This window comes from Pseudopodoces humilis, chromosome 9, assembly GCF_049639895.1.
Source record: "Pseudopodoces humilis isolate 2021_Gansu_Grassland_sample_001 chromosome 9, ASM4963989v1, whole genome shotgun sequence".
Classification (NCBI taxonomy): Eukaryota; Metazoa; Chordata; class Aves; order Passeriformes; family Paridae; genus Pseudopodoces; species Pseudopodoces humilis.
This window is the reverse complement of record NC_142208.1, coordinates 20,581,095-20,609,039: the sequence shown is the minus strand read 5'-3', so window position 1 is coordinate 20,609,039 and position 27,945 is coordinate 20,581,095. Positions and strand designations below refer to the sequence as shown.

Genomic DNA, 27,945 nt, shown 5'->3' with positions numbered 1-27,945 from the left:
GGCTCTAGGTTACACTGAGGACCCAGCTCAGTGCAGCAGCCACAGGCACTGCACGCTGGGGCAAAGTGTTGTTAATGGTTCCCAACGCTTATTTTAACAGTAGGTTTGGCTAACACGGGACAGCCTGAGAACAAGCCCTCGTTAGCCCTCAGCAGCAGGACAAGGCCCGGCACCAGACGCAGGGGGAAGCTGGGGCGCCCCGCCATTGACGTCAATGGCAGTGGGGCCCGCTGGCCCGCAGGTAGCCGTGGGAAAGGCATCCCCGAGCAGGGCTGCCTGTGCCCTGGCCCCTGGCAGCCTGGGCAGGGTGCCCAGCGGTGCCTGGCCTGCACCCCGTGATGGTGGAGGGGGAATTAGGCTTTGAGGGCTGTGAGGGTGCTGGCTGCTGGAGGTTCGGCATTGCGTCTGATTGTAAAAGCAGGCTGTTTTTTTGTTGAACAGCAGCTCTGAGAGCATGAGTCAAAGACCTGATTTGAAACTGCAGCCAAGCGTAGGACTGTGCTTGGAGACTTTTTGTTCCTCCACTGGAGTGATTGGGTTTGCTTGGGCCAGAAGTGTGCCCCGGGCTTGGCGCTGAGTTTCAGGGATCAGTCACAATGGAGAGTGCAGCCAGAAGGTGTTTAATTCACTTAGTTGAGACTACCTGAACCTCTCATTTAAATTACTGTGAGAAGCAACAGACAGGAGCATCCCTGTCTTGCTCCCCACGGTAAAGCAAGTTCCCAAATACTAAAACGTAAAGCCATTAGCATTCCCTCCATGCCCTCTTGGGGCCGAACCTGCACAGCCGCCTGCCTGCACACTGAGGGAGGTGAGAGACATTAAAGAAGGAAATTGCCAGGTGAAGGGGGAGTGTTGGCCGGGCTCGGCGAGGGGCTGCGCCCGGCCTCTCTGCAGAGCCGCCCCACACTCCCTCATCCGTCTCTCCCCCCCGCAGCTCCTGGACCTCTTCATGGTATGGGACTGGTCCACCTACCTGGCTGACTACGGGCAGGCCACCTCCAAGTATCTGCGGGTCAACCCCAGCACGGCCCTCACGCTCCTGGAGAAGTAAGTGCGGGGGCCGGGGCCGGAGCTGCCGGCGCTGGGATGCAAAGCGGCGCCGGAGCCGGAGCCGCCCTGCCGGGAGCGGCGGGGCCGGGGCCGCGGGAGCAGCCAGCGGCTGCCTGAATTGCCGCTCTAGGGAAGGGAGACGCTGAGCTTTGGCCGTAGTGAAGCCGGTGCGAGGTTTCGGCCGGCCTGGCGGGCGGGCAGGGAGGGCAGGGTGAGCAGGGCACGTTACCGGCAGCCCGGTACCAACCTGCTTGTAAAAACCGCATCAAAGCGCGCTGCGGTTTAAATGCGCTTTCTAACAGTGTTTTCTCTCCTCTCCTGTCCGCGATGAAAATGTCTTTTGCAGAGTTCACAGAGGGTACGTATCGTCTATATTGTTACAAAATATTGTTTCTCTAACTTCCTTAATTTCCGGGATTTCGTTGTTGTATCTGTTGGTACGGGAAATCAGCAATATATATGCCCGTTTCTGACGGTGAACAAAACTCACCCATTCGCCGAGTCTGAATTTACCGTAGAAGCAGATGATACTAACAGGTTTTCTGACTTGCTTCCCTCCTAAGGCAATTGGTACGATCGGGGTCCTGCTGAAGGGGTATTTGCTTAATACTTACAGGTTATTTGTGAAGTAGTATTTGATAAAACGAATTCTGCATTGCAGAGGTTTAATTTAAGAACACATAGTGAACAGGTTTTGTAATCTTCCAGTTCTTATTAGTGGAAAGATCAAAAGAGGAACACTAGTAAACCAATCAAAATAGTTGATTTTTCCTTTTCAATTTGTGTTTCTAATGTGTTTGTCATTTACTTTTTTATTTCTCTAGAATGAAAGACTCCAGCAAAAAGAACAACATTTTTGCTCAGTTCAGGAAGAATGACCGTGACAAGCAGAAGCTAATAGAGACTGTAGTAAAGCAACTTAGGAGTTTAGTGAATGGTATGTCCCAGCACACATAGGCCTCTTAAATCGACAGTATCTCATCACACCGAGGTGTTTCTTAGCCACTATTTCTACTAAGCAAATGGTGATACCAGTTAGGACTTTTGTTTGACAGAGAAAAAGAAAAATGCAGTAGATGGATTGTACATGTAGTCTTCAACAAGCAATTCTTTGTACGTATTTTTAATGGATCGAATACTATTTTGTATATTGTAAACAAATGGTGAAAAATGAGGTTGTACAATAAAAACCAGCGCAATTGTATTGTACATGGAACAGCTGAACTGTAAATATGTTATTTAAATAGCTGCAGATATGGTGTCCAAAATTTTGCTCGGATTAGGAATTATTTGAGAAATGATCCCTTAGTTGCTGTTTTCTGGTTGAATCCTAATTTAATGTTTTTAAGCATTGAGATACTTGTGTTTCAGATGCCGCCTGTTGTTTTCCTGCATTAAATGTATATTAGCCTTAAAGTGATTGGACATAATTTTGTATACCAGGTTTTGTAGGCTGGAGGTATGAAGAAGTCTTCTGATTTTTAGTACCTTTGAAAACTACCTGAGAACTAGATATCTATTTACCATTAGGACTTAGGCTTTGTTCTCCAAAAGGGTTTAATCTCGAAGTTGTAATGTAAATAACCATTTGAGTTCTTTATAGTGTGACACGTTGTTGTTTCGTTTGGTTTTGTTCCTCAGGGTTACTATTTCTAACTGTACTTTCGTAAGATCTCGGGTTCTTTATCCCAGGTTGCAGTAAGGAATAGGTTTGCCGCTGTTGGTTTTGTGCCGCATCTGTTTGTTAGTTTGCGCTTTCTCCTGCCAGCCCCATCCCAGCGATTAGCATTTTGTCCCACTACCAGTCTTTGCACTGTCCCCTCCTGGCTGTTTTAGACACTAAGAGAATGTCTAACAAATACAAACCAAATGGAACGTGTAAAAATAATGTACATTTTCGCTGTATTTTTAAGTTATTGACGGTCTAAATACAGTAATATAAACCTCACCCGTATTCCTGTTTAATTTCACACACCGGAGCACGCCTCGGAGCCGGTTTTGCGGGACCTGTGCAGGTCCCCACTCATGGGTGATTTACCCCCGGGGAAGGCGGCCGGGGATCCGCGCGGCCCCGACGGCGGGGTGCGGGCCGGGAGCACTGCAGGCCCTCCCCGACTGCCGCTGCAGGCCGGGAAGCCGGGGGCAGTGAGGCTTGCCGGGCAGGGCTGGGACGCTCCCTGGTCGGGGAAGCCCGGTACGGGACTCGCTACCTGGGCAGGCTGGCCCGAGGGGGCGCCGGGAGCTCCCGGCGGGGCGGAGAGGGTGCCCCGCTCCCAGGGGCGGCCGTCCCGCCTCCGGCTGGGGCGCCCCGAGGGGTGGGCGGGGGCGGGAGGGGGCGCCGGGCCCTCAGCCCCGGGGGCTGCCCGGCCGCCGCCCCGAGCCCCTCGGCCGCTGTCCCCGGCCCTCCCGCGCCAATCACCGCACTTGGCCGCGCTGTTTAAATATGCAGCGGATACGTCATCTCCGAAGGTGGATCGGGCGTAAGTGGCCAATATCTATATAAATGTGGCCGAGGGGCGAACCGGCAGCAGGAGGCGAGCGGGGCCGGGCGGGCAGCAGCCGGCAGGGCCCATCGCGCAGCGCCCGTCGCGCAGCGCCCGTAGCCGAGTCGGGGGGCGCCGGCCCCCCGTGCCTGACAGCCGCCTCCGCCCGCCCCGTCCCCGCCGCCGGAGGAGGATGCCGGCTGGGCTCTCCTGGCCCGAGGCGGCGGCGCTGGTGCTGCTGGCCCTGGCGCTGCTGGTCACCTTGTGCCGGCACCTGTGGGCGCTGCGCTGGAGCCTCAGCCGGGACCGCGCCAGCGCCCTGCCCCTGCCCAAGGGCTCCATGGGCTGGCCCTTCTTCGGGGAGACTCTGCACTGGCTGCTCCAGGTAAGGCGCCGGGAGACGGAACGGGTCGGGGTGGGAAAGGGCTGGCGGGAGCCACGGGCTGACCCGCAGCTCGTCCCCAGGGCTCCCGCTTCCACAGCTCTCGGCGGGAGAAGTACGGAAACGTCTTCAAGACCCACCTCCTGGGCCGGCCCGTGGTGCGGGTGACGGGTGCTGAGAACATCCGCAAGATCCTGCTGGGTGAGCACACGCTGGTCAGCACACAGTGGCCCCAAAGCACCCAGATCATCCTGGGCTCCCATACTCTGCTCAGCTCCACTGGCGACCTGCACCGCCAGCGCCGCAAGGTGAGCCTCACAGCCACCCGACAGGTCACACAGCCCAGGCGGCACCTCCGGCCCAGACCTGGGCCTCGGTGGCATGCGTGCTCCCCCTACTTTAACTACCTACCTCTCTTCCCCCCTTCTCCTCCTAGATCCTGGCCAGAGTCTTCAGCCGTGCCGCCCTTGAGAGCTACCTGCCGCGGATCCAGAAGGTTGTGAGCTGGGAGCTGCGGGGCTGGTGCATGGAGCCAGGCTCTATTGCAGTTTATTCCTCCGCTAAAACCTTAACTTTCCGCATTGCAGCTCGGATTCTGCTGGGGCTCCGCCTGGACGAAAAGCAGTTCAAGGATCTGGCCAAAACTTTTGAACAGCTGGTGGAGAACCTCTTCTCCCTGCCCCTCAACCTACCCTTCAGTGGGCTGCGCAAGGTACTGCTGCCTGGACTACTCCTTCTGCCCTGGCGGCACAGACCCCCTGTCCCTAGGCCCATCAAGGGACATTTCTGATGGGCCAGGACATCTGCAACATCCCATTCTAGGTCTGAGGGCTTGGTATCTTATCTACCCCAGCCATTTCCCCTTCTTTCTGCAGTTCTCACCTGTTCCTGCCTGGCTTCCAACACCTCTGGACACTGGCTCCAGCTCATCGTACAGCACAGGGCTCCTCTCTCATCCCATATGTTGCCTCTGGGGAGTTCATCATGTCTGACCCTGTCCCATCTTACCCCATCTGAACTCATGTCAGCCCATGGCCGAGGGGTGTGTGGGCATAAGCACAAAGACAGGTGGGCACAGCACACCTCACTTTAGCACCTCCTCTTGCAACTCAGGCAGGCTGAGGACTTTAAGACCCTCTTATGGTCCTTGGTCCCTTGTGGTCCGACAGCCTAGAGACAGCTCAGGGAGAGAGCCTCTTTCAACCTGCAGTTTCTTCCCTGCTGTTCTGCCCCTCTTTGCCTGCCTCTCCACACTCCTGCTCTAGGTATAGATCCTGTATACCATTCTTCATCTCACATTCCTCCCTCCTCTGGCTTTGTGTGCTCCACCCTTACCACAGCTGAAGTCTTCTGTTCACTTTAGCCTGGTCTTCCCTCATCTCTTATTTCCACTGTGAGCTCTGCCCTGTTGGATCACCTTACCCAGACAGTCCAAGTTTTCCCCCAGCCTCTCTGCTACTCTTCATCAAAGTTCTTATTTTCCCTGTCCAGTTTGTCTTTGCAGGTTGTTACCAGTATGAGCTTTCATCCCTCCTTCCCTATCCTTCCCTACCCTCTTTCAGGTCAGCCAAAGCCTGCCTGGTCCCAGATCAATATCTTTATCTTGCCTTTTGGTCTTCTTGTCTTTCTCCTCACTCTCTGCCCAGTTTATTTTGTCCAGTCCATCCCACCTCAAATTTAAGCCTTTGTATCTTCTTCCCAACATCTGGTCATGGCCATTTTTAATTTCAAACTTCTGGTCCTTCTGGCTTTTGCAGGAGACATTTTCATAGAGAGTTGTACACTCTGTGACCCCATCCATCCCACTTTGCAAAGACATTGTTGGTCACTTGACTTGCTGAAATCTTACATGAAAGTTTTGGTGCACTGGAGTGCAACACACCTGAAAATGAGCTGACTGTGATTAATCTGTCTTTATCCACTATATACTTGTAAAACCATTCATGCCTTGCTGTCTGGACTCAGTTTTATTGTTACCTTTTCTTGTCCCTTGGGATAAGCTTCTTTTGGACCTGACCCAACTATAGGTTTGCTCAGAGCAGATGCTGCTGACTTTGGTAGCATGGGTTTACTGCTGTCTTTTCCTCCCACATAGTTTATTGGGATTTTGTTGCATTTGATTCACAACAGCAAGGCAACAGAATGTGCAGCATCTTCCCCCAAAACTGCTGCCTCTTGCAAGGCTCTGGGGCTGGGCAGCAGATTAAACAATTCTTGCTGTTACAGGTCCTGGGATTAAGGATTGCTACACTTGGGTACCCTTGGTCTCTCTAGAGAGGGGGGCAGTTCCCAAGGTTCTCCTGAACTGTGTGTGCCTCTCGCAGGGAATCAAAGCACGGGACATGCTACATAAGTTTATGGAGAAGGCTATACAGGAAAAACTGCAGAGAAACAACCCAGAAGACCACAGTGATGCTCTGGATTTCATAATGAACGGTGCCAAGGAGCATGGGAAAGAACTCACCATGCAGGAGCTAAAGGTAAGGAGAACCTCTGCCTTGCAGTGCCACTCGTGACTCGGTGTCTGTTTGAGATGGGCTGAAGGCCAGGAGAAGGCTTGTGTGGGGACCACCACCAGCTGCTGGCTCCTGTGCCCCTCTTACCAGCAGTGAGGACACCAGCTCCTGTGCAAGTGAGGGAGCTTGCACTTGGCACACTCTAAAGCTCTTGTAGTTTTGTGTCGCTTTGCATTAAAAGGGACCTTTTTAAAAGGGAATGGATGTCCCTTCTACCTTTCCTCTTCATGGCCACCAGCCTTCAGCCTGATGTAGGATGCTGGTAGGGTTATGTGGCTGTGTTAAGGCTCTGCACATCTGTGCACTCAGTAACCTCCAGGACACTCTCTTGGAAATATTTAGAGCTATTTGTGTGCTTCTCAAACACAGCCCAGCGCCCAGCCTAGGGCAGGGTGTTGATCCCATCACTGGACTCCTCAGGGCTGTGAGCCCAGGAATTTCTGAGGTGATAAATCAGAATGGGTCCAGGAATGGAACAACTGATTCCAGGTCAATCACTATCACCTCCTCATTCATCGGATCATGTAGCCTGTGGATTGCTATGATGAAATATGATACATGACTGTGACACAGAGATGAACCCAGTAGTCTTTACTAAGCCAAAACCACCAAGTGAATGTGAAGAGTATTTTGCCAAAGATCTTGGGGAAAAAAAATTGTCATTAGTACTGCATCCTTCATAGTTCCAGGTCACTTGCTATCAGTGAATGATAGATAAGATTGCATTTATATAACAAGTTTTGAAGCAGTTTTGCATGGGTACAGCAGCTGGATGTGGTTTTAAAGTATTTGGATATAGTTTAAAGGTAGTTTTACTATTTATAAAAGTATTTCAGGATAACTGTGGTAAATATCCAAAGACTAATATTTTATAATATTTTGTAAAAATGCAATCTCTAAATCTAAAATATTTGAAAAACTTTGAGCAACTATTAGATAGAATTAGAACTAGCATATATTCCTAAATAAATTTTATTGTAATTATTTATTACATTATTTATTCTAATGTTTTATTATAATGTAATTTTTTAAAAATTTACATATTCAAAATATGATTGATTAAGATTAATTAATCTCTGTAAATAGTCACATGAATATTAAGCAAGAATAATTTCACAATCTCTCATCATGTCCCTGGCTCTGACCACAAATGGAATGAGGAGATATTAAATGTAACATGGACTGAGTAACATGGCAGTGACCTTGGGCCAGCTGATTCAAATTTTAATACATTCATATGTTGTTCTGCACCATTAGGGTTGGAAATTTTCTGTATTTAACAAAATTACTTGCAAACTGAACTGCCTATGCTTGCAATTATGGCAGTATTCTCCATCCTAATGAAACAGTAGTAGAGGTCTCATTTAATGAAACAGTGTAATTGGATAAAAAGTCCAAAGCTGTCTCAGAGTTGTGGATATATGTCTTTGAGAGACCCTCCAGACACTGGCACAAACTAGTCACTAATTTGCTTTTTGTTCAAATGATCTGGAAAGACAGTCTTCCCAGAAATTTTCCAAAATACACTGTGATTTGTCCTGCTGCCATGAACTCACCAGGGCCCTTGAAATGTAAAGCTCATTAAAAAGATACTGCTTTGCCAACAATACTGTTTTAAAATATTTTAAACCTTGGGAAGATTATAAAAAACCCCATCCTGCATAATAATGCTGTCACTGGCTGGGTGTAATGCTGCTTGTTCTGCCTCCCAGGACAGGGACAGTACTGCTGAAGAAGCTTGGGAATATCCTGCCTTTTAGTCACTGGTTCTGTTGGCCTCATAGAAGCAGGGAGGGAAAGTTGTGACAGCAGCTGTGACACAACTTCTGCAGCAGCACTGTCAGAGGTTGATGCAAAGAACATAAGGGCTGTTATTTCAAACCTAAGAGCTTGCCCTAAATTCCTTGCGTGCTATTGAAATGTCTTGGGGTTTAATTGCATGTGGTGGAACTGAGAGGTTTCTTTTCATCTGGATCTGCTACCTTGTGAATGTAAAAATTCCTGCTAATGCCTGCAGGAGGTGTGATAGGGATTGACAGGGATCTGTTGTTCCAGGAGTTTTATTTCAGCTGAAAGATACCCTTGAGGGCTGCACTTTGGCCAAAGCATCTAGTCCAGCCAATATATGGCACTAGGGATGTTAGCAAAAAGTCATCTTTGTTATATTATCCTTAACTTTACCAGACTTGAATCCAAGTACCTTCAGTCTTCAAGTGTTCTTATTTGTGTTTGTGGCTTCATCTCTCTGGAACCAGTTGTGTCAGAACCATTTAAAGTCCAGACACAGTCACGTGAAAGGAAACTGCTCTGTGTCCCTGGGGGATTTTGCTCCTCTTTGCCCCTGGGCTGAAGCAATTAGTGCTCTGTAATACCAGTCAGTTCCAGGCCTCCCAGGGGAACTTCTACCTTCAGCTTCTCCTTGCCTTTTGTCTCTGGCCTCAGCAATCCCAGCCCTGTGCTATGGAGCCACTGGCACCTTCAGATGGTGCTGTAGGTTTGAGGGTTATGTTTGCTGTCAGAGATGTGTCATGCCATGGACCACCTCTGGGCAACCCTTAACTTTAGGAAAACCGTTTGCAGAAGTTGATCAGAGGGTGCTGCCAAAAGACCCCAGCAACCTGGCATGTGCTGTTCCATATAGACTCTGCAGACACAAAGGCTGGGAGGCTGCAAGGGGCCCCTGACCTTGGACAAGGCACATATTACAGATTTGACTGTGCTGTGGTCCATGTATCTGAGCTGGTTAACTTCCTAATTTGTTATGGATACATCTGCTGTGGAGCTAATGGGAACTCTGCTGTGCTTCAGACTGTACAGCTTGAAAAGCAAGCAAGTCCATTGCCTGGTGTGTGCTCCCTGCTGGCTACAGCACTTCCCAGGCTGACCCGCTCTAGCACAGAGGCCTTTATGCTTTTGCCTCTTGCCTTGAGTACCCTCCCAGATCAGATCAGTCATAACTGGAGATGGATGAAATGCAACCCATTTTAGCTGCCAGCACATTAAGTATTTGTGCATAAACCACCGCCCATATTCACTGCCTGGGCAGAAAAGTAAAAGCTGGGTACAAAGGCGAACTGACAGATGAAGATAAAAAGCATAATACTTGAAATGGACTTCACTCCATGTGCTATAATGCATGCTAAAGTGCTGCCTTAAAATTGGTAAATCTTGTGAAGAAAGCTCAGAAGAGCTAGATTGGAGGTAATGTGTACTCATCCCAGCTGTGGCTCTGCATCAGTCACTTTGCAAGTGGATGTACAGTTCATACAGAAATGCTTTGGTCCCTGCCAACCCAAGATGGGTGCAGGTTTGGGGGTCAGAGTGGGGGCCAAGGCCTTCTGCACAGGGGCAAAACCTGCAAAAGATGAGAGCAGTCTGAGACACAAGCACTTCGAAATGTTATTCAAACTTGGCATTTTCATTCCTCTCCCAGGAATCAGCAATTGAGCTCATATTTGCTGCCTTTTTCACCACGGCTAGTGCTAGCACGTCTCTGATCCTCCTGCTATTGAAGCATCCCTCAGTGATTGAAAAAATAAGGCAGGAGCTGATATCCCATGAGTTGTACCAGCAGAGTCAGTGCTGCCCTGCAGGACCCTGCCTGGACACCCTGACCATCCAGACCAGGGATAGAGAGAAACCACTTTCCCAGTCTGTGGCCAAAGACGTTCTCAAGGACCAGGGCCAGCCCCTGGCCCCACTGGAGGAAGATTCCCTCCAGTCCAGTGCCCTGCTGGAGCCCACTGTTCCCCGGAGCAACTCCTGCACTGGTCCCCAGCTCCCAGCACCACCAAGGCAAAGCTGTCACTGTGCCTCAGACATCAGCCTGGAGAAGCTGAGCCGCCTGCGCTACCTGGACTGTGTGATTAAGGAGGTGCTGCGGGTGCTGCCCCCGGTCTCTGGAGGCTACAGGACGGCACTGCAGACTTTTGAGCTCAATGTAAGTACCTCATACCTCATACCAGGCTGCTAAACAGCTGCTGCCTGCTGTTGTGTGCAAGCACCCTGTGTCCAGCACAATGGTGGTGCTTGGTGGTGTAGCTCAAGGGGAAGTGTTACCCAGCAACTTCCCAGTTGGGCTGGGGAGAAATGGAACTGCAGAGCAGGTGGGCAGTGCAGTGGGGCTGTCCCCAGGCACCCTCTGCTCACCCTCCAGTAGCACAGGTATGTAACAGTCCTCTCCTCCCTCTTCTTTCCCTTTCCCAGGGTTACCAGATCCCCAAAGGCTGGAGTGTCATGTACAGCATCCGTGACACACATGAGACAGCTGCTGTCTACCAGAGCCCCCCCAGCAGCTTTGACCCAGACCGCTTTGGTGCTGGCCGGCCGGAGGCTGCAGGCCGGTTCCACTACATCCCCTTCGGTGGAGGGGCACGGAGCTGCATTGGAAAGGAGCTGGCACAGACCATCCTCAAGCTGCTGGCCATTGAGCTGGTCAGCACGGCCCGCTGGGAGCTGGCCACCCCTGGCTATCCCACTATGCAGACCGTGCCCATCGTGCACCCTGTCGATGATGGGCTGCAGCTCTACTTCCACCCCTTGCAGCCCAGCCAAGGCCATGAGGCCTGAGCCAGGGATGCCCTGCTCCCCTCAGCCCTGAAACCAATGCCCCTCCACAGCTGCCAGGAGCAGGTCTCTGCTGCCCCAGGCTGGCTATGCTACTGGATCACTGCTGAACAAAACCTTAAAGGTCTTTCTATTTTTCCTCTCCTGGTGTACAGGCTGGTAGAGTGTGCAGGGTGCTGCAGCAGGGTATCCCACTCCCGAGCACTGGGGCAAAACCTGCTGAAGCTGCTGACAGGGTGCATATGCCGTGGGGGCTCAGTCAGCCCCTGCCCCATTTGGCCCCCCAGCTACCAGGGATGGGGAGCAAAACTCCCAAACCCATAGCTAAGACTCCCAGGGTTATCTCCTGTAGGTGTGTTATAGGAGAGGCAGGACAAACATCCTGCACACTGTAGCTTTTTAGATGATAAAAGAGAGAAGGTGGGGGGCTCTGCAGGAAAACACAAGCCAGAGTTGCCCAATACACGGCATCAGCTCTAGCTAGAATAATAGGGTGTAAAGTGGTTTTTATAGTAAATATTTAATCTCATTCATGCACTTCCCATTACAGCTGGCACGAAGAGGATATCTCTCATTTACCCACTAGCAGTAGCTGTGTATGTTGTGCTTGAGCACTGTGCTGCTGCTTGGGGTCTGTAATGAAGCCCCCTCTGAGGTCCCCCCCAGGATATTCTCCCCAGCCACAGCCTGCCCATGGGATTGGACTGAAGCAAGGGAGGGGGCTCTGGGGAGCAAATGTTTGGAAAACAGGCATTTCTGAATACATCTGATTTGTGGTAGAAAGTCCCTTGTTCTGATGATGCTGTTCACATTGCAGAGGGGACATTTGCAAGGTGACACAGGCCCTGTGATAGCTGGCTGGCCAGCCATACTGACTGTCACCTCATCAGCCCAGCTCTGCCAGGGAAAGTATCAGGACAGCAGCTCCATGCATCCATACAGGCGGTGGTACCTGAGGCTAAAAGTGGGTGCTGAGGGCACTCTTTTAGATGGCTTTTGAGTACCTCCACAGGGTATTTCTTTCCCATGTAAAATAAAATTGAGTCCTGTTGTTTGTGTACTGAGAACAGAGCCGTGGTCCTTGATCCATGATGACATGTTTACACATTTCTTTCAGCTTCACTTCTACTCCCCACTGTCACACATTCAGTGTGAATGCAGTGGGAAAACAAACATCCTTGTCCCTCCAGAGCATCCCATGCCTGGTAGTGTCATGTGCTCTGTGCGAAGAACCAGCTTGACCTGTGAGGGCCAAAACATGGCATGAAGACAGTGTCCCTTTGGAAAGGCTCTGGGGAGCTCTCCAGTCTCCTAAAACTCTTATCATCATCCTGCTTCAGTGCTAGAGATGGCCTTGCCCTGGCCAATCCCCCTTGCCTGTCTGTGCTGGGGCACTGCAGCAAGGCATGTGCTATCCTTAACTGTTGGGCTGTGCAGTGACCACGCACCACGCTACCTCGGGCAGAAACCTGGCTCCCAAATGTGACAGGTCAAATCTGGAAGAGGTTGAACTGCAGGGCTGAGTTAAGTGCTATTGGCAAGTCGACCCTGTAGTGAACCAGAGCCTTTGGCCCTCCTGACCTTGTCCTGAAAGGTGAATCTTTTTGCCTATCAGAGGTGAAATCAGTAGATGGTGGCTGCAAGTGGCAATGACTAACTTTAATTAGCAGGAGCTACTGGCTGACTCAGACTGCAGGAGATTCAGGGTCTCACTGTGGACAGGGCTGGGCCTGCAGTGTCCAGCAACCAGTGCAGGAAGGTCAGGGCTCCTGCAGCAGCACACTTAAAAATTACTCTGAGCACCAACAAGCCCGCTGAAAAATGTAACATGAATCGAGTTAAAAAAAAAGAAAAAAGAAAAAAAAAAGAAAAAAGAAAAAAAAAAGAAACAAAAAGAAATTGATAAACTGATTTTGTTTGCAGATAAACACGAGCATTTACAAATTAAGTGTAATAATTGTTACTTGTAATCAAAGTTTGTTCATATTAGGCTGTTAATTTCTTGACCCCTTTCCAAGATGTTTTTAATTATCCCTTTCACTCTTTACCATTTGATTCTTTTCAAGCCGATGGCTGGGGAATACACAGCTGGGGAGATAATAAAGCCTTCCTGTGGCAATTATCGGTGCTCAGGCCACCGTATCTCGTTATTTTGATAGACAGTGAACTTGGCGCGGTTGCCGGCCGGGTTCACTCAGATGTCACGGTCCGTGTTGTAGGTCACAAGCAGGTCAGAGCCCGGCAAGGGGAGAGCGCCGGGTCAGGGCGCGGCCGCCGCTCCCGGCCAGCGCCGGCCGGGCCCCGCGGAGCCGCCCCAGGCCGGCGGCGAACCGCGAGGGGCTACGGCCCCCGGGGCCGAGGGAGCACCCTTCGGGGGGTTCCCTCCTGGGCAAGGGGCTGCGGAGGCGGGCAGCCCCGCTCCGACACGGCATCGTAACAGGAGGGCGGGTCTCGTGTGATGCGTTGATCGTTAGAAAAATAATAATTAAAAGTAACATCTCCCTCTCCCATACACAGACACACACACAAAACTTCCAGCGTTTATTGAGCTTGTCTGGGAACAAGAAAGCAAAAGTAACAGGGAGGGAAAATATAAAAACCGTAAAAAAGAAAAGAAGTGTATTGGCAGCAGCCGTGGCCGACGAAGAGCTCCGCGGCCCCACAGCCGCGTTCCTCGCCGGGCGCCCCTCCCCCAGCGGCCAGCGGCTCCTGCGCCGGCACTCGGCAGCAGCCCCAGCCCGCGCAGCCCTCCCGCTGCCCCGCTCCTACGCCGCTCCTCCTGCCCGGAGCCGCCGCTCCCATCCGGAGAGCAGCGCCGCTTCCCGCCCGCCAGCGCGGAGCCCCTCTGCCGCGGCTCCAGGCGAGGTGCCCGGCCGTGCCGAGCTCCTCTTCCCGGCCGCGGCAGCCCCGACGGAATGCCGGAGAGCCTCGGGCGAGGGTGGGCAGCGGATCCCGGGGAGAGGAGCCAGGCACGGAAGGTTTGGTGTTTCCTTTCTGCTCTCACCTCCTTTTCCCTCGGTGACCCGCGCTTGAACCTGCATCGGGAGGCTGAGACGGACTGCTGCCGGCGGCTCCTTCCTCCGCGGCCAGCAGAAATATAAGCCGTGCCTTTCAAGGTGAGCTAGGGGACAGCGGAGGCTCCTCCGCCGATGCGCCGGCACAGCTGCGGCTCTGCTCAGGGGGTCTCCGGGCTGCCCCAGCACGGGGAACCGTCCGCTCCGGCCGCCCCACGGTCCCGGCCCGGCATCTCCCGGGTCCGGCCGCTACCTCGCCGTTCCCGGCCGACGGCGGGCGGGCGAAGGAGCTGCGCAGAGCGCACCGCGCCGGGCGGTAGCGCCGCGGGGTAGGTATCTCCGGACAGCCGGGCCACCGGGTACCGGAGCGGGAATTTCTGGGAGCAACCATTGGTCTCTAGCGAGCACCGGTGATAAATCCGAGGACGAGGAGGCGGCGGTGGCCGACCACCGGCTGTCAGCTGTCAGCAGCGTCCCACAGCCCACTCGCTGAGCGTAGCGCAGGGTCAGCGAGCCCGGAGCCGCTGCCGCCACCCCCGACAGCACCTTTCCTTCCCCGGCAGCAGTCTGCGGCGGGTAGGATGCACTACGCAAAGCAAATAGTTAAAGATTTCGGGGGGAGGAGCTAGGCCGCAATCCGCAATTAAAGATGAACTTTGGGTGAACTAATTTATCGGACCAAGGTAGGGGTGGGCAGCAACCTGGGAAGGGTATAAAAGGCGGCCCGCGGCGAGCCCAGCCCGCGCACTCAAGAGCTCCCGGGGGGCCGGGCGGGAGTCGCTCCCTAGTCATGGGCTTCTCCGCCCTAGTCGCCAGCGCCCTGTGCACCTTCCTGCTGCCCTTGCTACTCTTTCTGGCTGCTGTGAAGCTCTGGGACCTGTACTGCGTGAGCAGCCGCGATCCCAGCTGCCCGCTCCCGCTGCCCCCGGGCACCATGGGGCTCCCCTTCTTCGGGGAGACGCTGCAGCTGGTGCTGCAGGTAAGGCGAGGCGAGGGCGCGGGGAGCGGAGAGGAGCCCCTCTGGAGCCAGGGCTCCTCTGGCTGCAGGGGAGGGACATGAGCAACAACTTTGACAGGCTCCCGTGCCCAGGTGGGAAAGAGCTACTCTCCCTGCCTCTTCTTCTTATCCTTTCTACGATTTATCATTTCCCCCCTCTCATCCCCTGTCTAGAGGCGGAAATTCCTGCAGATGAAACGCAGGAAATACGGCTTCATCTATAAGACTCACCTCTTTGGGCGGCCCACGGTACGGGTGATGGGCGCCGAGAACGTGCGGCACATCCTGCTGGGCGAACACCGGCTCGTCTCCGTGCAGTGGCCCGCCTCGGTGCGGACCATCCTGGGCTCGGGCTGCCTCTCCAATCTCCACAACGGGCAGCACAAGCACCGCAAAAAGGTACGGCCCGACGGCGGGCGGGGAGCGGGCGCGGTCGCCCCGGGCGCGGCGGCTGAGCCTGTGTCCCGTTCCTCCTCGTCCCCCCGGGCAGGTGATCATGCGCGCCTTCTCCCGGGACGCCCTGCAGCACTACGTGCCCGTCATCCAGGAGGAGGTGAGCGCCTGCCTGGAGCGGTGGCTGGGCGCCGCCGGGCCCTGCCTGCTCGTGTACCCCGAGGTGAAGCGCCTCATGTTTCGCATTGCCATGAGAATCCTGCTGGGCTTCCAGCCCCGCCAGGCCAGCCCCGACGGCGAGCAGCAGCTGGTCGAGGCCTTCGAGGAGATGATCCGCAACCTCTTTTCCCTGCCCATCGATGTGCCGTTCAGTGGGCTCTATAGGGTAAGGCTCACGGCTGGCCAGGCGGAGAGGGGTGCCCCTGCGGCCAGGGCACGGGGGAATCGTGGGGGAGGGATGGCACTGCAGCCTAAGACCTACACTGTTCTCCCTCCTGCTCGGTCAGGGCTTGCGGGCACGCAACATCATCCATGCCAAGATCGAGGAGAACATCCGTGCCAAGATGGCCCGCAAGGAACCTGAGGGTGGCTACAAGGATGCGCTGCAGCTGCTGATGGAACACACACAGGGTAACGGGGAGCAGCTCAACATGCAGGTAAGGTTTCCCAGGACTGGATTAATTTCTTTCCCTCAGGCCCTCTGAGAACATCATAACTACCTTGTGGGGACAAAAGGAAATATCAGGAGACGCTCTCTCTCCCAATGAAATAAACCAGCTTGTGTTGAGCACTAGGGTGCCGAGGCTGAACTCAGGCTGTTGGATGGGGAGATGTGTCCACAGGGAGCATAAGCACCACCAACCACCCCCATCCTGACCCCTGGGTGTCTGTTCCAGTTTGGGAACAATGTACAGCATTGCAGTGGTAGAGTGGGCCTGGTAGAGATACCGTGTTCAGGGCCTGGTTTATGCCTCTTCTATCCTCTGTGTTAAGGAGCTGAAGGAGTCTGCCACAGAGCTGCTGTTCGGGGGTCATGAAACCACTGCTAGTGCTGCCACCTCGCTGATTGCCTTCCTAGGGCTCCACCATGAAGTCCTGCAGAAAGTGAGGAAAGAACTGCAGGTGAAGGTGTGTGTCTTCCCCAGAGGCATTTCACAGCAGGGGGCAGTGGGAGGAAGGTACCTCCAGGACAGGTATCCCAGACAGGGCTCCCTTTGACCCAGGTGCTGCCCTACTTTTAGGGGCAGCAGGAAAATACTGCTTGCAGCTGAGGGGCAGCTGCTTTGCAGTGCCAGGAGCCCTGGCTGCACAGTTCATGAATGTCATGGCAACATTCTACTTTCCAGGGGTTACTGTGCAGCTCCAGCCAAGAGAAGCAGCTGGACATGGAGGTCTTGGAGCAGCTGAAGTACACAGGCTGTGTCATCAAAGAGACCCTCAGGCTGAGCCCGCCTGTTCCTGGAGGATTTCGGATTGCACTCAAGACCCTTGAGCTAAATGTAAGCAAGATTTGGGCACAACTCCTCAGAGCAGCTGCAAAATATTTCATGTTCATCTGGCCTGCCTGCCTCAGAGTGACCTGCAGGAGGGGAGGTGGGGTGCACTGATGTGTCCTGTGCTGTCACTTCACATTATTTAACACAGCAAGGTGCTTCACATCTCCTTTCTGTTCTTTTTTATAGGGTTACCAGATCCCTAAAGGTTGGAATGTTATTTACAGTATTTGTGATACACATGATGTGGCAGATCTCTTTACCAACAAGGAAGAATTTAATCCAGATCGCTTCATGTCTCCATCTCCAGAGGACTCCTCTAGGTTCAGTTTCATTCCTTTTGGTGGGGGCTTGAGGAGCTGCGTGGGCAAAGAGTTTGCAAAAGTCCTTCTAAAAATATTTACAGTGGAGTTGGCTCGGAGCTGTGACTGGCAGCTGCTGAATGGACCTCCTACAATGAAAACGGGCCCCATAGTGTACCCTGTGGACAATCTGCCTACCAAATTCATAGGTTTCAGCGGCCAAATCTGAGAGCTCAACACTCATCTCAGACTGGATTTCTATATAGCATTTAATATGTACATAGCAACTTTTTATAGTAACAAAAGCCTTTAAATATTTAAAACTTGTAAATGTACTATAGTTATTTATGTCTTCTAAATATTTCAAGAGGCTATGATATTTTTTCCCCCCAAGCACTACAATTATGGATCTCTGATTCATAATTAGATAATGTTATTTCTATAGAAATAAGTTTTCCCCTATTTAAAAACATCATTGAGAGCAGGCCAGCTAATCATTTGAAGCCATTTCAGGATGGCGTATGTATTAAGAAATACTCAAAAAGCATTTGAAACAATGATAACAAGATACTCATCCAAATTACCTGAAATGGTTATTGTTTGAGAATGTTTTCAGTATTATTTGTGTCTAGATCATATGTTTCATGTGTGAATTTTAAGTTTGATAATAAAGTTTATTTTTGATGATCCTCTGTATGAAGATCTGTGTGTATGCTAGAGCGTAACTTAATGGATGTGGCTTTAGGGTTTGGATGTAAAGTCAGATCTGCTTTTTTGAATGAGGCATTTGCTGGTTTTGTGTTCATAACTCTCCCCTCCTTCATGTGTAAGTTGCTTGTGAGTAGTTAATTGTTACAAATTTTATCTTGTAAATGCAAGAACAGTACAAAAACACATGCTTGCTGAAAACTGCATGGAGTGATGGCAAGTGCTACAGGTCTCCTTATCAAGCAGATCATGTTGAGTCACAGTACATAAGAAAAAGAAAACAGAATAATGCCACACAAGTTTTTCTCTGGAGCTGGTTGAGGAAAAAAATTCCATAAATGTCCTCCCCTTCCATATTACTGCTGACCTGTGTAAACAGATCACTGAATCTTGTTCTGTGTTGAGCTTGCTGGCTATGAATCTTTACTTACGAAGGTGTCTCTTATCAGCTGGTACAGCAAATAAAATCTGCTTATTTCTCCTTGAAATGCAACAGCTCTGACTAGGTCAGAGATAGAGCATGCATTTGGTTTAAGAACTTCTTTCCTGGAATTCAGCAAAGTGAAAACTAAAAGGCAGGCACTAATGTGAATTGATTAACAGAGAATCAACTGTTGAGATGCAATTCCCCAGGGGTGTGTAAGCAGGGCAGATAAAATGCCCTAGGCATGACCCCTGTTTTGGCTTAACCATAAGGGGTTTTGTGGCCACCCCCGCTCACTACACCTATTAGTCTTCCCTCAAAAGTCAAACAACATAGGATGGCTCTATAAACATCTACAACGTAAACCAATGTAATTCAGCGTCATGAGCACTTGTAGCACCATACAGAATAACTAATTTTTTTGTTTGCTTCTGGAAAACAGTCACTTTTTCATTATGTTCTCCCAAGATCAAAATTAAGGACAAAGCTAAGTTACCCAAAATAGCTGCAGGTGCTTAACAGCATCTACGAGGTTTGGATTTTTTTTTAAAGGGGTGTTTCTATAATGCATTTGATATGTTTCCAGCTAGCATTTTAAACATGGGAGCTTCTGGTATATGACCTTAGATACAGCCTACATATGACCATAACTATCAAGAATTTTTCATATTCAATTTTTTGTAGCCCCAAAAGACATTCTTTTTAGATTGCTCCTGAGTCTTCTTGGCAATGTTTAAAACCTTAAATATTCTTTCCTGTGCAAACTCCTTGTGCCGTTATGTTTCTCAGGGACTTGATGAATAACCTTTGTTTAAGACTTCTTTATTAACAATAGTAGTGGAAAGCTGCAAACCTTGATCCTGATTTGGAGGTGATCTGGAGTCTGGAGAACAGCAGGACTTGTCTTGGTATTCTTTACTAACATTTTCTTCTGTAACATCAAAACATTCTCCAAATCCAAATAGATGTTGATACTCTTTAAATGTTTTGTTTCATTTTAGTTAAAGTCTTTTATATATGGGAACTTTTTGCACAGTATTATTTTGGTTTATATTTTAATTTTATAAAGAATGGGAACCTAAGTGCTGTCTGGAGAATGCAAACACACACAGTGTAAGTCTAAGGTCATACATGCACGAGTTTAATTTTTGGTTTTGAGTCAAGTTTGCATGGCTTTTATGTTCGAAGAAGAAAAAAAATCATATACTTAATTTGATTTTGTCTGGACATCTGGGGGCACATCCTCAGCTGCTGTAAATCATGAAAACATAACCTATGTTAGGTACTGCCCCTGCAATAATTTATCTCTGTAGCTAAGCGGTCTGTCACTGCTGTGCAATTTAGGCATCCTGCAGCTAGCATTAAACAAGCTATCTTGAGAAATGGTAGCAGCGTAGCTACAGTAAAACCGAGCTCAGTGTGGGTTAATTGCTAAAATATTTGCCCAACTTCTTTAGCAGGTTTTACAACCCCTGCTAATCTCCTGTATGCAGCTGTATTTTGACAGCTTGGATGCTGGCTGCAGACCAGTTTCAGGTGGGCTCTGGTGTGAGCATAGCTTTGCCTGCTCAGCAGAGGCTGGCGTGGGCACATGCTGAGACTGTGGCTGCTGTTCAGGTGCTGCCTGTCTGCTGCACCCTGAGCTCCCACCCCTCTTGTTATGCTGGGTCCAGGAACTGGTTTTGTTGAAAAATTACCTATCAAAAAATGAAGTGCTTTTTGGGCGGGCCAGCTCCTCATTTCAGCTCCCCAAAGGAGCTCAGTTTGTGCTGGGGTGCTGCACTGAGACAGGAGGCAGGGTATTTTGTATTCCTCCCTCTTGGTTAGCCTGTTATTTAAAAGAAAAATATTTGACCAGGTCTCTCTTCTAAAAATCACACACAATTTAAAAGGTGCTGTGCTTTGGTCCCAGAGTAAAAAAACATGATTTATACGTAGCATGCTGGTTCTTCCCTGTGGGTAAGGTGAGTTAATAGAACCCACACTTCTCCTAAAACCATGCAACAGCTCCTGCCAGCCAGCAGCATCTCTGAAGCTTAGAATTTTTGAACTATCTATTCAGTGCTAAATGTGTTGTTCTTAACAACACACAGTTGTATCTATTCTTTAATTGAAAGGACATTTAAGAATTACACTGATGTAAATTGGCATTGAGGAATGCTACTTGATAAATCAATACTTGATTGAAATGTAAGAGTATTTCCAGATAAGGTCAGAACAGGTAAAAGTGAATTTTGCTAGTGGTTATATGACTAAGAAGTCATACATTCTGAAGACTCATTGGAAATTATTAAAAATAACTTCATCAGGTTTACTTATTTTGTCCTTGTGAAAAAAAGATGTGCTACTTGCATGCTGCTCTCAGCAGTTGAGCTGGGAAAGATTTTCTTTTGTTTTGGTTCATAGAAGCACCTATTCCAGGGACAATATAATTTGAAGCCTTGTATGCTTAAGGTTTTGAACTTACTTTTCTGACATTTTATTTATTTTATTTTTTTTTACATTCCTTATAGGAGTCTCATTCTGCAAGATGAGAGGCTGATAAAAAGGTTTTCCTTCTTTCTACTCCATTTCAATCTATTGTATGTTTTCTTATTTTATTCTGTTCAGTGATTTAGAATAACCTTTGGAGAGGTACCAAGAAAAATACTTAATAATATGTAAAATAATTAATCTTTGAATTTTAAATTGTACTTTTCTAAGTGCTATAGGAAGGTTTTAAAAATGTTTTTACAAATCTGCATCTAGCCATCTTTGAGAACAGAACACTGCTGTATTTTGTTAATTCTACATATCTGCAGAGGTTTGTAGGGTGGATGCTGATAAAATAACATTCCTGTCTTTTAAAAACTAATATGCATAAAATTAGAACCCTGGATTCAACTCTCTATTTCTTATTTTTAATCTTTGGAATTGATTTAATGAGGTAAAAATTCTGAAAATTTGTAATCTGTCTCAAAGGGAGCTGTACTGCTTAGACTCTCTGAAAATCCAATATTACTTCTGATGTAGTCCTAAATACAGATAGTCCATATGTAAGCAACCTATTGCTGAATTTCTTTACCTGAAAATTATTGCATATCATCTTTCCTAGAACAGTCTAACACGATTGTATGCAAGACTCCTGGATCTTTTACAAGGCTATGCAGGACATTTGCATAAATTTTAATCTACTGACTTTTGGCAAAGATTTAGAAATTTTAAAATGCAGACACAAATCTTGTGTTTGAGTTGTACTGCTGGTATGTTCCAGGCCCAAATTAGTGAATTTATTTATGGCTTAAAGGTACTATGTTACATGTAGTTGTCCTCTATTATAACAGAAAAAGTGGAGTGGGTTTGGATAGCATTTTTAGTTGAGATAGTTTTGTTTGCCAGGTGGTTTGTATTGTAAATTTTCTGTCAAGTTATACATCCAGCATGCAATGCAAAACATATACAGATTAGCAGCAAAAATTCAAAAAGTTTATTAGTTGCAACCATTAGAGTGATAGATTAGGAGAAAGGAAATGTAACTGGCAGCAAGTTTAGAGAAGACTCATTACTAGACTGGCTTGCTTCACTTGTTTAATAATGTCTTACAAAAAATGTTATATGCGAAGTTCAATGAATAATGCAGCCTTCATTAAGTTATGTAAATGAATGTAGCTTCGTGGGTGGGTTAGAAATAAAATATTTAATAAATCTGTTTACATCCAAAGAGTAAAAGCAGCGGAAGCAGCTTTTAAAGAATCTGAGATTTAAATATTTAAAAGGTGACAGACAGGAGAACTTTCATAGGAGGACATTATAGTGCTGTTTTAATAGGTGTTTACAGCTTGCCTCTCAGTTGCAACATAGGCAGGGCAAGATATTAAGTATTCTCAGTTAATTAAAGTGTTATTTGTCCCTTTATCAGCAGTCCCAACATTGCAGTTTCACTTGTATGCCGTTAGTGCCCCGGAGACATGCAGAACTTACGTGATTTGCAAGGCTGGAAGGATCATTTTAGCAAAAGTGACTTATGATGTACTTGTTTGCCAGGTCATTTTGTTCACAAATACACAATCATTCATATGTTGCTAGACTTCAATGCTTTTCTTTTCCCAATTTATGACCATTTAGGAAAGTCTTAAAATCTGCGGGTTAAGACTTCGCTGCTGTGCAGGATAACTGTCACAAGATGAGAAAATTATAAACCCAGGACCAAATCAGGTATAGACAACGTGTTCTCCTACCACACCCACAAATGCCAACCTTTCTTATGCTTCTCCCAAAGCAAATCCTTGGATTTGGGCCTCACAGCTTACGCAGAAGATCAAAGATTGTTGGAGGCTGTTTTTGAGCAAAGTGGGGAATAAATTCCAGAGCTGAGGCCCCCTCACAGAATCTCTCTAGAGATAAAAGTAACCAAAATGCAGTCAGGACCATTTGCACTCTTGAGTAGGAGGCAGGCCCGTAATTCTGAGATGGTGGGAAGCTGGGAAGATTGGTATCAATACAGAGATGTGGGTCCTGAGCAGTGCACTAGGTACAGTTTAGGAGGAGATGCACATAGGCACACACCTACCAATATTTGTTAAGTCATCTTTGTTAATACTGCTTTCAATGAAACAGTTTCCTTCTGGAATTGCTATTTTGAGGGGGAAAACAGTAACTTTGGTTTGGGATTTTTTTTCTGCTTGAGCTCTATGTGGTCAATACCAATTTGATCTATCTGTATATCAGAAATATATTACTTTTGTAAAATATCAGCAGAACAAATATGTTTTCAAGATTGAATCTGAACATTCCATGGAATTATAGTAGGTCTTGGTTTCCTTGGCTTGCTGACTTAATTGTCTTAAAGAAGCAAGAAGCTGTGGTGTGCTTTACCTAATAGCCTTTATTTTATATCTGAACCCTTCTGAGTGAACTAACTGCTTGTATCCTGTGGGAAAGCAAGGAAGGGACTGCATATTACCCTGCTAGTAAGAGTAGTGCCTCCCTATGTCAATAGCTTTTTTCCCCCTCTTACTTAAAATCTACATCTGCTCATCAAACACCCTGCTTCCCTCCAAAGCTTCCCTTGGAAGCTTAGGAACCACAGAGTAATCGGAAACTGCTCCCTGACCTGGCAATAGCCTCCTCTTTTGTGAATTGTCCTTAACTTTGACAAGAATGGAAGGAGATAGGGTGGGAACAAAGGGGAACCAGCAGTGAGACAAACAGCCCCTCTGCTCCAGCACCACACTACTGCCCTGGCTGCCTGACACGCAGGTGATTTTCACCCTGGTGTCATCCATCCTCCTTGTCCCACTGTCTCTGGCTCTTGGTGTCATTATATTAAATATATATTATTGATGTTAATGATGCTGCCTTACAGCACTGCAGCAAGCTAGCACATGCATTATGAAGTTAGCAGTTAAAGAGAAAAATTAATTAATTTTGCTTGAAGTGATGGCATATTATGATCTTTTTGCTCATTTTATGACATGAAATGGCTCAGATTTGATTTTGATAAAGTTAGAGGAAACTTTTCCTCTAACTGGGCCTAAGAGGATGGTGGTCTCTGAAATTCACTAATTGTCAGTCAGTATTTCTAGAAAAAAATCACAAATTTCTACTGCAAGGACATGCACTGCAGAGCACATTTTACAGAGACCAGTTTCTTGCCTGCAAAGTGGAACCATTCACTTTTTATGGAATTTTCTTATTATTCTCCTCTTTTGCATACTGCTAGATTTTTTTTTAATGAACAGTTTGCAGATGTACTTATTATTAAAGTATTCAGGAGGAGAGAAAGGAGACAGGCTGAGCATGCTGATGTGGAAAACCAAGAATCCTTAAGTAGTCAAAGGTACTTGTTTATTTTGGTGGCTCTTTGGTGATTGTCCTTTTCACCTTTTATTAACCTGCAAATGGATTAGTCCTCATAAACTAAAGAGAAGAGACCAGTGCACAACCCACTGCCCCAGAGATAAGGTCACAAAGAGGGGACGTGTCCCGAGTACAACCTCAGAGAAGAAATAGAAGTCTGAAGGCATTTACACTAGGCTGCCATCGCGCTTTACTAGCCCTACTGTGATTTACCGTACCAGTTCAACTGCTGACACCTTTATGTCCCTCCCTCCTATCCCAGCAGGCCACAGAGACACAGTCCATGATAGATGCTGGTGAACTTTTCCTCTGATCACCTTCTGAAGAACTTTCCCATAATCTATTGTTTTCTATCACAGTGGAAAACAAAACAAGGGGTTTTTTTGACTTTCAGTTACCAGCTATTTTGCCCTAACTTTAAAGCAATGTACTGAATTTATTACATCAGTGTGAAAGAAGTTTTAAACTCTTGTCTCTTTATCCTACTCCCTGAACTTAACATGGTCCAGAGTAAATCAACGTAATTGCTGTTAGACCTACATTGTTGCAGGAATGTTTTATATTCTATGTTGTCAGTTATTTAGAACAGTTAATTGAAATTGCAAACATAAAGAGAGAAAAGCTACAGTTAAGAAATTACCTTTTTTTTTGGTGCCTGTGGCCACTTGTATGAGTTATATAAAGAGCCAACACTAACTTTAATGTAGGACCAAAAGTGTCTGGAATATCTAAAAGGAAAAACAACTTGTGGATTCAAGGCAAGCATTTCCTTTAATCGACAGATAAAAATATAAGACCCCATTCTGGATTGAGAGAAGCACTTGACCTATTGTTCTTTTTTGTAACTCCAAAATATTTACAGAAATTTTGTATTTGCTTCTAAATAAATAAATGCCACTTGCTACACCTGGTTTTGTCTCATCAAAATTCAGCACATGCTGTAATACTTTACAGCATGAGTGAGAGAAGAAAGTAATGACAATATTAACAAGAGGTATATTGAAGAGAGTGCACTTGGAAGAAGGGGAAACTATGCCACAAACTCTTCTGAGGGTGCCCTCAGCTGAGTTCCTTGCTCCTGCAGCCTGCAGAAAGGCTGAGAAGTGAATCCAGGAGCATCAGTACCTGTGTACCAGGGAGTTAAGGAGTGGCTGGACTGGGGAGAAGATGGCTAAGCCAGTGCTTGTCAATAGTGTCCTGATCGCTGTGCTGATCCGCTTCATCCTTTCGGCAGAGAATTATGCTTGAGAAGGTCTACCATAACATGCTCCCAAGTATGTTTCCCCAGTCTTGTGCAAGGTTCTCTGTTCCCTCTGGGTTGTGAGTGTTGCAGACTCAAAATTAATTTGTTGGTTTTTTTTTTAATTATTTTGATAATGGCTCCTTATAGTTAACATTGCTGTAGAGGAAGATTTGGCCTAATGTTTTTTAACAAACTAAGTATTTGTCTTGCTATTTTTTTCTTCATATACTAAACTTCATGCTCTCTAAGCCAAATTTCTGGGCTCTGCTCTATCAGCATGGCTGGCTATGGTTTTGGAACCATTGTTCTCAGCACAAGTGGCAAAAATACAATTGAGATGTTATAAACCTTTCTTGCATTCCTGAATTCCTTAAAACTGATTGTTTTTTCTGGTAGAATGAAGCCTGAAGTCAGGTTAGACATAGAAATATTAATTCACATTATATATGGACAAATAAATATAGCTATGCACCTAGCTATATAAAGTCAGGTAGAAATATGAAAAATTATTTTTACCTTCATATTACCTAGACTAGCCAAAAAAAAAAATACAGATGCACTGTGGACTTGAAGCTTAATCTGTCACCATTAAAGCACAGTGCGTCCCACCTGGCTTCTGCTCCTTGTTTTCTTGCTTTTCCTGAAGGTTGGAGGAAGGACAAGAATTTTAGCAGCAGCTTCTTGATCAGACACTCTGTCCTTGCAGCCACAGCGGAAAAGGGGCAGGAGTCCAGGCAGGCCACCAGCCTGTGACAAGGTAGGTGTCTTCGTGCCTGCTCAGCTTGTTCAGATGGAGGGGACATGAGTGTGCTAGGAAAACAGCAAGTGGGAGCACAGAAAGCCAGCCCTTTGCTGCTGGTTCTCCCCAGCTCTGGTGCACCTTGCAGCTCCTGCAGGGCACAGGCACCAGGGCCACCTTCCTGCCAGCTTCCTCCTTTCCCGTCTTCCTTTGATCTCCTGCATGTCTCTGATCCCTTATACCTGCTGCTGCATTGTGGCTTTCCTTCCCTCCTGCTAGATAGACACTGTACCGAGGGTAAATGAGGTTCACGTCCCCTGTGCTCCCTGCACCTCTCTCCCCTGTACCAGGTTTCTCTTTCTCCTCATGTCCCTCAGCAGTGCTCACCGTGGCCCTGTCTCCCTGTCGGTAGTCTCCCACCGCTCCCGTCTGAATTGCCTTCCTCAGTCTCCTATCCCTAGTGAAGGCAGACTCTCCAGTCTTTATTTGTCTGGGAAATGGCTCATTTAACTGGGACAGGGAGGATGGGCAGGGATGAGAAAGGGCCATTGTTATGCTGAAAGCAGTTAATGGGTGCCACCAGACACTTGCGCGATCTACAGATGTAGCAGAAGTCCCTTAAGCAGTGCTGGAACTGCCCAGGCCACCAGGGTTTCCCAACTCTCTCTTCTCAGTTTTCAAATTTTCGTCCTGTTGACGCTGGTCTGGCACCATTCCTTGGCATTTTCTAGTGAATTTGATGGGGTAGTCAAAACACACCACACCACAGAGGGAGACACAATCCCGAGTTGAGAAAATACCTTATGAAATGTCTGTTATCAAAGACCCGAGGCTTTGGCTTTGGAGAGCTGGCAGCCCCTCTCCTGGATGGGAAGGACCGGAGGATGGAGCTGCAGACAGGGCTCCCTCTGGCTCTGCTTGGAGCCACCTGGCCATTGGCTGGCTTTGTGGAGACAGGGTGGGATTTTGTGGCGCAGGCCCTTATTTTCTCCTGAGCATTTCAATGTGCCATTAGAAAAAAAAAAAAAACAATCCAAATTTTCCAGGAGCAAATATGATTTTTACAGGCAGATGCTCAGCTTTCAGCAGATGTGTAGGTCAGCTGCATGCTCTGAGTGTCCTTATTTGATTAAGGAAGTTCTCCTTTGTGTTCCTGTAGAAATTAGGCTTAACTCATGATTGGACTGGGGCTTTTATGGTTATTAGGCAAAACCACTGTCAATTTAAAAGCCTAAACAATTCAGGTTTTTACAACAAAAATCATATATTGTCATACTACTACTTTTCAAGGGGATGCCTGTTAGAGGCAATGTGAATTTTGGTTCAGTTTTTCAGTTCTGCTGTGTGGAGACTTGAAAGTTACTTAAATTTTCACCCTTTCCCATTTTTTCTCTCTTCCTCACCCCCTCTCTGGATCACAAGTGCTGACTTGAATGCTCAACATGAGCAGCAAGCCTCTCAGAGTTTTCCTGTGACCAAAAAAAGTGAAAGATGAGTAAGATTTTGCTGGTCAGAAATTGACTGTTACTGATTCATTGAAACAAATCCAAGTGGCTGTTGGAATGTCTGTAAATATGCTGTAATGAATCACTAGTGACCTCTGAGGGGAAGATAACGTGTCAGAGATTGCCTACAGATACATCTTATAAAGTGGTATGGAAGATGGCTGTTTCCATATTCCCCGATAGGTACAGGGAAGGCACTTGAAATAAATCTTATAAGAAGCAGGGTGGCTGGCATATGGTGTTATTCCCCTTCCAGTCACATCCAGCTCAACTCAGCAGTGGCTGGTGA

General features: G+C 47.9%; 3 protein-coding genes across 15 annotated transcripts in view; all 3 read left to right on the top strand.

Annotated features, from left to right (window-relative positions):
* Positions 1-3,001, top strand: part of EXOC6 (exocyst complex component 6) — a 115,192-nt gene extending 112,191 nt beyond the window's left edge. For 8 of the 11 annotated variants that reach the window (XM_088059408.1, XM_088059411.1, XM_088059413.1 and 5 more), the window contains one exon: positions 938-1,069. In XM_088059408.1, coding sequence (XP_087915534.1) covers positions 938-1,054 — 117 coding nt within the window. In that variant the 3' untranslated portion in view covers positions 1,055-1,069. Of the gene's footprint in view, positions 1-937; positions 1,070-1,399; positions 1,412-1,877 lie in introns of those variants that run through there. The other 3 variants (XM_088059414.1, XM_088059415.1, XM_088059416.1) reach the window with 2 other exon arrangements.
* Positions 3,002-3,729: 728 nt separating this feature from the next.
* CYP26C1 (cytochrome P450 family 26 subfamily C member 1) lies at positions 3,730-11,003 on the top strand. The gene is made up of 6 exons (XM_088059784.1): positions 3,730-3,921; positions 4,002-4,226; positions 4,355-4,630; positions 6,243-6,398; positions 9,868-10,374; positions 10,641-11,003. The coding sequence occupies exons 1-6, from the start codon at positions 3,730-3,732 to the stop codon at positions 11,001-11,003; spliced, it is 1,719 nt and encodes a 572-aa protein (XP_087915910.1).
* Positions 11,004-14,019: 3,016 nt separating this feature from the next.
* On the top strand, positions 14,020-17,857 carry CYP26A1 (cytochrome P450 family 26 subfamily A member 1). 3 transcript variants are annotated; one of them, XM_088059722.1, is made up of 7 exons: positions 14,020-14,116; positions 15,186-15,410; positions 15,502-15,789; positions 15,911-16,060; positions 16,398-16,532; positions 16,751-16,903; positions 17,087-17,857. In XM_088059722.1, exons 2-7 carry the CDS (start codon positions 15,204-15,206, stop codon positions 17,426-17,428), a joined length of 1,275 nt encoding a protein of 424 aa, XP_087915848.1. In that variant the 5' UTR covers positions 14,020-14,116; positions 15,186-15,203; the 3' UTR covers positions 17,429-17,857. The 3 variants fall into 3 exon arrangements, with proteins under 3 accessions (XP_087915848.1, XP_087915847.1, XP_005520684.1); XM_088059721.1 differs by lacking the exon at positions 14,020-14,116 and adding an exon at positions 14,228-14,590; XM_005520627.3 differs by lacking the exon at positions 14,020-14,116 and adding an exon at positions 14,774-14,993.
* Positions 17,858-27,945: the final 10,088 nt, after the last annotated feature.